Source organism: Oncorhynchus masou, unplaced genomic scaffold (assembly GCF_036934945.1).
Source record: "Oncorhynchus masou masou isolate Uvic2021 unplaced genomic scaffold, UVic_Omas_1.1 unplaced_scaffold_1381, whole genome shotgun sequence".
Taxonomy (NCBI): Eukaryota; Metazoa; Chordata; class Actinopteri; order Salmoniformes; family Salmonidae; genus Oncorhynchus; species Oncorhynchus masou.
Window position 1 is genome coordinate 94953 of NW_027003724.1, and position 12109 is coordinate 107061.

Below are 12109 nucleotides of genomic sequence, written 5' to 3' on the forward strand. Positions count from 1 at the left end.
TGCAGCTAGCATGTTAAATACTGCATTAACCCTGTCTTCCTTCCTCAGGTGCAGCTAGCATGTTAAATACTGCATTAACCCTGTCTTCCTTCCTCGGGTGCAGCTAGCATGTTAAATACTGCATTAACCCTGTCTTCCTTCCTCAGGTGCAGCTAGCATGTTAAATACTGCATTAACCCTGTCTTCCTTCCTCAGGTGCAGCTAGCATGTTAAATACTGCATTAACCCTGTCTTCCTTCCTCGGGTGCAGCTAGCATGTTAAATACTGCATTAACCCTGTCTTCCTTCCTCAGGTGCAGCTAGCATGTTAAATACTGCATTAACCCTGTCTTCCTTTCTGGGTGCAGCTAGCATGTTAAATACTAACCTGTCTTCCTTCCTGGTCACTCATCGCATGGAGTCTCTTCTACATGGGCAACTCCTTCCAGTATCCTCTACCCTGGGAGCAGTGTCCCATCAACATGACCACCAATAACACTGGTATTCACTAGCTGTGTGTGTGTGTGTGTGTGTGTGTGTGTGTGTGTGTGTGTGTGTGTGTGTGTGTGTGTGTGTGTGTGTGTGTGTGTGTGTAGTATAGTATTTTGTCCCCACAAGGTTATTTGTACAAGAGTGTGTGTGGTGTGTGTGCGGTTCATATCATGCTTCTCCTTATTTGTGTTTAGATGTGTAGTGGACACATTGTATTCTATAAGAGCAGGGTTTGTGTATGTAAACTCTAAATCTCTCTCCCTCTCTCTCACTCACTCTCTCTCACTCCCCCTCTCTATCTCTCACTTCCTCTCCCTCCTTCTCTCTCTGTCTGTCAGTAAAGGAATGCTTAGGTAGCTCCCCAACCTCATACTTCTGGTTCCGGAAGGCTCTAGACATCACAGACTCCATCGATGAGTCTGGTGAGTTTAACCCCATCATGACGGGCTGTCTGCTGGCTGCCTGGGCCATCGTCTGTCTAGCCATGATCAAAGGCATCAAGTCCTCTGCCAAGGTAAGGATGCTCTCAGTTCATCTTTTTCACAACATATAGCATGTTACAAACAGTATAACGGGTCACCACCTGCCTTGACCCTCAGAAGTGTCGCCCCCGGCAACCACTAACCATGATTATGGTAGGTTAGTAGTTAACACGCTAGCTGTGAAGGAAAGTGACTGAATTCTGTTTTTGGCATATGTTACTTTTAAATTGTTTAATGTTAATGTTAATGTCCTCCTTCGTTGACCTTGTCTTGTTAAATGTTTTTTTATTTCATGTATAGTTTTTAAAAGAGAATGTAGAATGTCTTTTGATAAATATTGATTTAATCCAATATCTTATGGTACTTAGTCTGTGTCCATGAAGCCAGCCCTATATCTACCTATAGGTAAAGTTAAAGATACATTCTGAAATTGGAAAAACAACAAACGGCAACCCCACCACCTGTCCTGGTATACAGCTGGGGAATGGGGCTGGAGAAATACAACCTCTCCCAAATCCATAGACATATTTATTTATCTCCATTAAAAGAACTGATGATTCCTAATTGTAATTCTCTTCTCCATAGGTGATGTATTTCTCCTCAGTCTTCCCCTATGCTGTGCTGTTCATCTTCCTCGTCAGAGGCTTGATGCTGGATGGGGCCATGGAGGGAATCGCCTACATGTTCTACCCTAAAGTAAGTACAATAATAACAATAATAATAATATATTTCATGGATTTTGCGCATTTAATTACAAGTAGAGTCTCAAAGATGTACAAAGATGCTTAAAAACAAGAATAAAAAAAAACAAGAATTTCTATTCACTTCCTGAATTGACAGAATATAAATAGAATAGAATTTAGTCTTGTGCTGTCACTCACTCTCTCTCTCTCTTTTGTCTCTCTCTCTCTCTCTCTCTTTTGTCTCTCTCTCTCGCTTTTGTCTCTCTGTCTCTCTGTCTCTCTGTCTCAGATAGAAATTTGGGCTGAGGTGCAGGTGTGGCGGCAGGCAGCCACACAGGTGTTCTTTGCCCTGGGCCTGGGCTACGGCTCTGTGATTGCCTACTCTTCCTACAACCCCATCCACAACAACTGTCACCGTGACGCGCTCATGGTTTCTTGCATCAACTTCATGACCTCAGTGCTCGCATCACTGGTGGTGTTCGTAGTGCTGGGCTTCAGGGCCAAGAACATTGTCCTGAACTGCATCACCCAGTAAGTATGGAGTCAAGGGGGGGATTGTGGATGTGTGTTTGTGTGTGAGTGAGTGAGTGAGTGAGTGAGTGAGTGAGTGAGTGAGTGAGTGAGTGAGTGAGTGAGTGAGTGAGTGAGTGAGTGAGTGAGTGAGTGAGTGAGTGAAAGAGAAATGTCATTTTGTTACTTCGGATGAACTATCCCTTTATAAAGCATGTCAATATTATGGAAACATATCCAAGACATGTCTATATGTACACTCTTAGAAAGAAAGGTGCTATCTAGAACCTTGAAGGGTTCTTCAACTGTCCACATAGGAGAACCATTTGAATAACTATTTTTGGTTCTGGTTGCAGTTTCTACATGGAACCAAAATGGTTCTCCTATGGGTCCATCTGACTAACCTTTTCGGGACCTTTTTTTCTAAGAGTGTAAGCATACCTTCAAATAAAGTGTTGGCGATGTACCTGAAGGGAATTTCAATATTGAGAGCTTGGAATTATCATGTTCTATCTGCAATTTTGCCCAAAGTGAGTTCTGGACATTTTCTTGTTCTGTTCAATGTTCTCTACCTATATAGTACTCTAAATACCCCCCAATTCATGTTGTTAAGTGAATAAGGATATGAGATAGAAATTGCTCACACCATTAAAAACAATAAGGGTTGGTAACTTTAAAGCCAATTATCTCAGAATCAACTTCTTACAGAAGGAACCTTATAATTCTAAGCTCGGACTACGTCACCTCCCACCCTTCAGGAATCTGGGCCTGTTAAACCACATGGCCACACATGGAAGCAACCATCACTGGTGGCCATGGTTCAACATGTCTGATCCTGCCTCCGTCACCATACCTGACTACAGAGAATGGTACCATCACTACGGCTCCCAGGTGGGGACAAACATCACTGACTGTGACCTGGATGAGGAGATGAGCAAGGTGAGGATTAGATTAGGTTCTCTCCCCCCTCGTTCTCTCCTTACCTCCCGTGTTCTCTCTCTACCTCCCGTATTCTCTCCCCCCTCGTCCTCTCCCCCCTTGTTCTCTCCCTACCTCCCGTGTTCTCTCCCTATCTCCCGTGTTCTCTCCCCCTCGTTCTCTCCCCCTCGTTTTCTCCCTACCTCCCATGTTCTCTCCCTACCTCCCGTGTTCTCTCCCCCATTGTTCTCCCTCCCGTGTTCTCTCCCCCCCTCGTTCTCTCCCACCTCCCCCCGTGTCTCCCTCTCCCTACCTCCCGTGTTTCTCTCTCCCCCGTTCTCTCCCCTCCCGTGTTCTCCCCTCCGTGTTCCTCCCTACCTCCCGTGTTCTCTCCCTCCCTCCCATGTTCTCTCCCTCCTCGTTCTCTCCCTACCTCCCGTGTTCTTCCCCCTGTTCTCTCCCTCCCCTCATTCCCCCCGTTCTCTCCCTCCCTCCCGTGTTCTCTCCCCCTCCCTTCCTCTTTCCCTCATTCTCTCCCTTTCTCTATTCCATTTTTAACCCCCCTCTCTAACCCATTTCTAACCCCTCTCTAACTCATTTCTAACCCCTCTCTAACCCATATCTAACCCATATCTAACCCATATCCCACCCCTCTCTAACCCATCGCTAACCCATATCTAACCCCTCTCTAACCCATGTCTAACAAATTCTCTAACCCATATGTCGCTCAAAACCTCTTAATATGTTATTGAGAAAGGCAGGTTGCAAATATCAACATACTCCACATAGAATACAGTTTCCAAATATCATCATATTCCACATAGAATACAGTTTCCAAATATCATCATATTCCACATAGAATACAGGTTACAAATATCATCATATTCCACATAGAATACAGGTTACAAATATCATCATATTCCACATAGAATACAGAATACATAGAATACAGGTTACAAATATCAACATACTCCACATAGAATACAGGTTACAAATATCAACATATTCCACATAGAATACAGGTTACAAATATCATCATATTCCACATAGAATACAGATTACAGACATCAACATATTCCACATAGAATACAAGTTACAAATATCAACATACTCCATATAGAATACAGGTTACAAATATCAACATATTCCACAGAATCCAAACATCAACATATTCCACATGTTTGTTACGAATATCAACCCATGGAATACAAGTTACAAATATCAACATACCCACATAAATGAAAGTGTTTGTCCCCTTCTCTCTAACCCCCAGGGTGTGGAAGGGACGGGCCTGGCGTTTATTGCCTTCACAGAGGCCATGGCCCAGTTCCCTGCCAGCCCCTTCTGGTCCACGCTCTTCTTCCTCATGCTGCTCAACCTGGGCATGAGCACCATGTTCGGCACCATGCAGGGGATCCTCACCCCCTCATGGACAACTTCAGCCTGCTGGGACGCCACCGGACCATGCTCACAGGTAATACAGACATGTTCACACACACCAATGACCCAATACACAAATGCAGCCAGGTACACACACGTGCGCACACACACTCAACTAAATGTTTCAAAGACAGACAAAGAGCACAACTACAAACTAAAACACCAAAAATATAACAAGTTTTAGTTTTAGCTCTTTTTGTCTTTGAAACATTTAGTCTGTGTGTCACTAAATAGCTGTGTTCTTTGTCGTTATGGTTCAGTAGCTCACTAAATAGCTGTGTTCTTTGTCATTATGATTCAGTAGGTCACAAAATAGCTGTTCTTTGTCGTTATGGTTCAGTAGCTCACTAAATAGCTGTGTTCTTTGTCGTTATGGTTCAGTAGCTCACTAAATAGCTGTGTTCTTTGTCGTTATGGTTCAGTAGGTCACTAAATAGCTGTGTTCTTTGTCATTATGATTCAGTAGGTCACGAAATAGCTGTGTTCTTTGTCGTTATGGTTCAGTAGCTCACTAAATAGCTGTGTTCTTTGTCGTTATGGTTCAGTAGCTCACTAAATAGCTGTGTTCTTTGTCGTTATGGTTCAGTAGCTCACTAAATAGCTGTGTTCTTTGTCGTTATGGTTCAGTGTGCAGCTGTTCCCTGGGCTTTGTGATCGGACTTTTGTTTACCCAGCGCTCGGGGAACTACTTTGTGACAATGTTCGATGACTACTCTGCTACCCTACCCCTGATCATCGTGGTGGTCTTTGAGACATTCGCTGTGGCCTGGGTGTACGGAGCTGACCGGTAAGATGTCCAAACAGGTTTACCAATGTAATAGTATAATACCAATGTAATAGAATAATACCAGTGTAATAGTATAATACCAGTGTAATAGTATAATACCAGTGTAATAGTATAATACCAGTGTAATAGTATAATACCAGTGTAATAGTATAATACCAGTGTAATAGTATAATACCAGTGTAATAGTATAATACCAGTGTAATAGTATAATACCAGTGTATAATGCCAGTGTAATGTATATAATACCAGTGTAATAGTATAATACCAGTGTAATGTATAATACCAGTGTCAGTGTAATAGTATTTGGATAACTTATTCATGTTTTCTTTTCTACGTCACATTGCGATGTCCTTCCGTAATACGGTATGATCCTGCCTACTTTCTGGATCATGTCCCATAGGGTTTTTGAATTGGGCTTCAAGAATATAAAATCAAATTCATCAAAACGCAGCCGTTTAAGATATACACTGAGTGTACAAAACAATACCTGCTCTATACATGACAGACTGACCAGGTGAGTCCAGGTGAAAGCTATAATCCCTTATTGATGTCACTTGATAAATCCACTTCAATCAGTATAGATGAAGAGGAGGAGACAAGTTAAAGAAGGATATTTAAGCCTTGAGACAATTGAGACCTGAATTGTGAATGTGTTCCATTCAGAGGTTGAATGGACAAGACAACATATTTACTGTAAATGCCTTTGAACTCAAACACCGGTTTGAGTGTGTCAAGAACTGAAACCCTGCTGGGGTTTTCACGCTCAACAGTTTCCCAGATGTATAAAGAATGGTCTACCACCCAAAGGACATCCAGCCAATTTGACACAACTGTAGGAAGCATTGGAGTCAACATTGGCCAGCATTCCTATCGAACGCTTTCGACACCTTGTAGAGTCCCAATGAAATGAGGCTGTTCTGAGGGAAAAGGGGACAACTCAATAGGAAAGTGTTCCTAATGTTTTGCATACTTTGATTTAACCAGGCAAGTCAGTTAAGAACAAATTCTTATTTTCAATGACAGCCTAGGAACAGTGGGTTAACTGCCTGTTCAGGGGCAGAACAACAGATTTGTACCTTGTCAGCTCAGGGATTCAAACTTGCAACCTTTGGTTACTAGTCCAACGCTCTAACCACTAGGCTACCCTGCCACCCCAAATGTCAAAGATATTTCTATTCATGCTTTAATTTACTTCTAACTCTTGCCTTTCATGAAGCTTTTCGACTGTGTTTTCTTTTTTGTAATTGAAAACCTTCATGGGTGGCACTGGGTAGAAGTAAATTAACCCACGATACAAATATTATATTATATACATTTTAACTGACCGCGTTTTGATAAATTTGAAAATCTAATCTTGAAGGCCATTCAAAAACGACGTGGGACATGATCCAGAGAGTATGCGGGACTTTCATACCGTATGGTGGAAATGATTTCTGTGTATGTATGGTGTTATAGTGTAGGAGCAGATTGTTACATAGTACTTACAACTCTGACACCTAGTGGTAGTTTGTGCAATTACACATTGAATTGTCATGTTTTTCAATGCTATTATGGTATAAAGTTTAACACACTATGGTATAACGACTTTGTTGTTGAAAGTGGGACTGTCTTAACTTCACTTCCAGTCTACCTTTCCAACCCCATATCAACTCCATTTCCCTGGGTCCTAGGCAGGGTAGCCTAGTGGTTAGAGCATTGGACTAGTAACTGAAAGGTTGCAAGTTGCAAATCCCCGAGCTGACAAGGTACAAATCTGTCGTTCTGCCCCTAAACAGGCAGTTAACCCACTGTTCCTAGGCTGTCATTGAAATAAGAGTTTGTTCTTAACTGACTTGCCTAGTAAAATAAAAATTGAACTTGTGTAGATCTGAGAGGATTGGATAGGTGTAAGCAATATGGTGGTAGCTTTCCATGCGAAGCATTCTAAAATAAACAAATTCATTGGACCTGCACCGTTGCTGATTCTACAGGATTAGCATTGTAAATGTGACCAGTGGTCAGGACATTAAGTAATAAAGTGGTGGTAGTGGCTGTCATTTTATACACATTTAAATGAATAGGATGAGAGAAAAACAGTTACGTACTTGCTGAGTAGTTAGCTGAAACTTTCTGCAATGCTAACATCCACTTCCAGTCATTTTCGCTCGCATTGCTAGTCCCATTGTTTAGATGTTTTCCGCATTTATGCAAGGATTTATGGGATATTAGAATCCTCTTGTCCTTAACCTGTAGATTTACAACATTTTGTATTTGTTTTTCTATTGAACCTTTGTTCTAACAGGGAAGACATATTGAGACCTACATCTCTTTTACAAATGTGCCCAACATACTACAACATCGTAAAATATATATATATATATATATATAAATATATATATATATATATATACACAGTACCAGTCAAAGTTTGGACATACCTACTCATTCAAGAGGTTTTCTTTATTTTACTATTTTCTGCTGCTTTTCCTTCATCAAATCAAATCAAAATCAAATCCAATTTTATTTGTCACATACACATGGTTAGCAGATGTTAATGCGAGTGTAGCGAAATGCTTGTGCTTCTAGTTCCGACAATGCAGTAATAACCAACAAGTAATCTAACTTACAATTCCAAAACTACTGTCTTATACACACAAGTGTAAGGGGATAAAGAATATGTACATAAAGATATATGAATGAGTGATGGTACAGAGCAGCATAGGCAAGATACAGTAGATGGTATCGAGTACAGTATATACATATGAGATGAGTATGTAAAGAAAGTGGCATAGATAAAGTAGCTAGTGATACATGTATTACATAAAGATGCAGTACATGATATAGAGTACAGTATATACGTATACATATGAGATGAATAATGCAGGGTATGTAAACATTATATTAGGTAGCATTGTTTAAAGTGGCTAGTGATATATTTTACATAATTTCCCATCAATTCCCATTATTAAAGTGGCTGGAGTTGAGTCAGTGTGTTGGCAGCAGCCACTCAATGTTAATGTCATATGGGGGAGCACATTCGATCTAATGAGTGGACATGTAGTTCATCTGAAACATTCTTACGAGATTTTGTTAACAACATGTATTTCGTTTTGCCCATATTAAGCACAAGTTTTAAATCAGCAAGGTATTCCTGAATAGCTATAAAATCTTACTGTAGTTTTAACACAGCCAGCTTAACGGTTGAGGCATTAGCATACATAATTAAAAAGAAGAAAACATTTTTAACCTTTATTTAACTAGGCAAGTCAGTTAAGAACAAATTCTTATCATCTGCATATAGATGAAGTTTACATGTTTTTTTACAGATTGACCAATAGTGTTTATATAAATAGTGACAAGAATATGTCCCAAAATCAACCCCTGTGGTACACCTTTATGTACTTCAAGACATTCAGACTTAACCCCATCAATTATGATGACCTGAGTTCTGTCACTAAGATAATCATGTTACCATGAACGGGCATCAGAGCTCAGCCCTAATCAAGGACAACTTACATAGTGGTCAGATTTAGCCTTTCTGATTTGTCTTAGACAATGATTCCTCAGTTACTTAAAAACTTACCATTCCAGGCCTAATCATGTGTTCCTGGCCTTGACCCAAACATCAACTGTTTTATGAATGACTTCTGCTTTTCGATTGACTTTTAACCCTTCATTTTCTGAAAGGAACATGATTATCCGCAATAGTATTGAAGCCATCTGCAATATGTCTCAAAGCTAAATCAGGTTCAGAGATATCTGAAATACAATCAAGCCTCTGATAGGCTGGGTGGAATTGTTGCCATATTGTGGACAGCTATCTAATCCTCTAACATCTCCACAAGAGTCTAGCGGGCTCGAGGCTATATGGGGTTGGTTTGAGATTCAGCATCTGTGATGAGGACACATCTAGCATCTCCTCTCCTTCCTAGCTTCTTGGATGACATTGAGATCATGCTGAAATGGCGCCCCCCGGTGCTGTATAAGTACCTGTGGAAGTACGTGTGTCTGTTTGCTATGGTGGGCCTGCTGGCGGCAAGTCTACTGCGAATGGTCTTCAAACGACCGACCTACACAGCCTGGAACCACACCACGGTGAGATACCCCTACAATGGCCCTGGTCCCTGTTCCTGGCTGGCTAGATGGAGGGCTTCCTTTCCTTCCTCCCTTTTGACCTTCCTAACTTCCTCCCTAACTTCCTTGAAGTACATTTTTCTCTCAATTGCTTGATTAACATGTTCTTTTTCACTCTCTTCTTATACCTCCATCCCTCCCTCCCTCTTTCTTTCTTTTCTCTTTTTTCTCTCTGTCTTTCACTTTCATCCCCCTATACAAGGTGCTATCTAGAACCTAAAAGGGTTATTTGACTGTCCCATTGGAGAACCCTTTGAAAACCCTTTGGTTCCAGGTAGAACCCTTTTGGTTCCAGGTAGAATCCTTTTGAGTGCAGCACACTGTAGGAGCTCAGATGCAATAATGTAATAACCTAAAAACCAACGTTTGGACAGACAAGCTGTCTTCATCGGGGTGTGATGACAAACACTGCAGGGTGACTAGTTTATATAGTGTCAAAGGTCACACACAGGTGTCTGTAATCATAGCCGGGTGTGGCCTGATATCAATGGTTAATTCTCAGATATAAAAATAACATACCAAAAACATGAATGGATAGCTTACGATCATAGATGCAATCTGGCTACATAAGCCTACAAACATTTACAACAGCAAAATCACAAGAATCACAAGAATGGCTTCAGATCAACGTCTACATTGAGACCGAAGGGAGCAAGGGTCTTTAAATTAAAGCCTCTCGTTTTAACAATAAATTGTCGGGGTCACCCCCTCTCCTAGGGAGGGTGACATGTTCGATGCCGATATAACGTAGGGACGAAATCGAGTGGTTTGCTTCCAAAAAGTGTGCTGTAACTGGGTAAGTCGAGTTTTTGCACCTAATGGCGCTACGATGCTCTGAGATTCATACTTTTAATATGCGTTTTGTTTTACCCACATAATTTTTACCACAAGGACAAGTTAAAAGACAAATTACTGCCTTAGTGGAGCATGTGATAACACCTTTGATTGGGATCTGTTTCCTTGTTTGGGGGTGTTTGAAGGATCTACATTTATAAGTGCCATTACATTGAGCACAGCCATTACACTTGTAGTTTCCATCCAGTAGGGGCTAAAATAGATGTTCTGCAGGGATATCTTGGGGTGGTAAATCAGAGTTTACCAGTTGATCTCTGAGGTTTCTGCCCCGCGAGAATACGATCAAGGGAAGGTCCGAAAACACATTACCGATACTATCATCGGATCTTAGAATGTGCCAATGTTTGTGACGATTCCGATTCCGTTCAGAGCACTTTGAATAGCGGGTAGTTAGAACGCAAGAATGCTTCTTTTTGCGAGACTGTCCTTGAAAAAGATCATGTCACCCTGCAGTGTTTATTATTATACCCTGATGAAGACAGCTTGTCTGGCAAAACCTTGGTTATTAGGTTATTCATTATTATAAATTGTTCAAGTGTTCTACTCCGCTGGCCAGCACCTCGCCAAAATAGGTGTGCGTTTCTTTTGCCTCTAGAAGAACCCTTTTGAGTTCCATGTAGAACCCTTAACACAGAGGGTTCTACATGGAACCTTAAAGAGTTCTACCTGGAACCAAAAAGGGTTCTACCTTAAACCAGAAAGGGTTCTCCTATGGGGACACCCGAAGAACCCTTTTGGAACCCTTAGAATGTATGTCTTCCTCTCCAGGCATCGGAGACAACTCTGGAGTACCCAGGCTGGGCCCTGTCCATGTTGGCCATGCTGATCCTGGCTGCCACCTTGCCTGTCCCTGTTGGCTACTTCCACTCCTGGCTGAAGAACCGTGGCATGGGCCCCGAGGGGGAGCTCGTGGGCCAGGAGATAGACCGAGAGAGGTACACCAAGTGCAACTCCAGCGACGCCCTGGACTCCAACTCCCAGCATACCCCTTCGGTGGAGGATGATGGCCGACCCAGGGCTAGCTTCCTACCACTGGGCCTCGACCACTACAGACTCCTCCCACAACAGGAAGACGTGGAGGAGGAGGAAGAGGATACGATGTGAGAGAGGGGTTTGAGAATCAAGGTACGAAGAGAGGAGAGTGGCAGTCGGAAAGAGAGCCCCACTTTAGAGAGAGCGTCTCTTGACTGAAATAGTGGAAAGGACTCCACTTATGTTCCCAGACGTTTAATTGATAAGGAATCTTAATAATGTATTACAATGTATATGACCGTTCATCCATATTACCAAAGAAACCTAACATTAGCACAATGTAATAACCTGTATCCTTAGTGCCAACGCACACCTATCATAAGTGACCTATCATAAGTGACCTATCATAAGTGACCTATCATAAGTCACGTATCATAATTGACCTATCTTAAGTCAAGTATCATAAGTGACCTATCATAAGTGACCTATCATAAGTGACCTATCATAAGTGACCTATCATAATTGACCTATCTTAAGTCAAGTATCATAAGTGACCTATCATAAGTGACCTATCATAAGTGACCTATCATAAGTGACCTATCATAAGTGACCTATCATAATTGACCTATCTTAAGTCAAGTATCATAAGTGACCTATCATAAGTGACCTATCATAAGTGACCTATCATAAGTCAAGTATCATAAGTGACCTATCATAAGTGACCTATCATAAGTCAAGTATCATAATTGACCTATCATAAGTGACCTATCATAAGTCAAGTATCATAAGTGACCTATCATAAGTGACCTATCATAAGTGACCTATCATAAGTGACCTATCATAATTGACCTATCATAAGTGACCTATCATAAGTGACC

General features: G+C 41.5%; 1 protein-coding gene across 1 annotated transcript in view; it reads left to right on the forward strand.

The window, feature by feature from the left end:
* LOC135530564 (sodium-dependent neutral amino acid transporter B(0)AT2-like) overlaps nt 1–11880 on the forward strand; it is a 50759-nt gene extending 38879 nt beyond the window's left edge. Inside the window, exons 10-12 of the mRNA XM_064958861.1 lie at nt 5132–5291; nt 9203–9365; nt 11028–11880. Coding sequence (XP_064814933.1) covers nt 5132–5291; nt 9203–9365; nt 11028–11363 — 659 coding nt within the window. The 3' untranslated portion in view covers nt 11364–11880. The remainder of the gene's footprint in view (nt 1–5131; nt 5292–9202; nt 9366–11027) is intronic.
* The last annotated feature ends 229 nt before the right edge of the window (nt 11881–12109 follow it).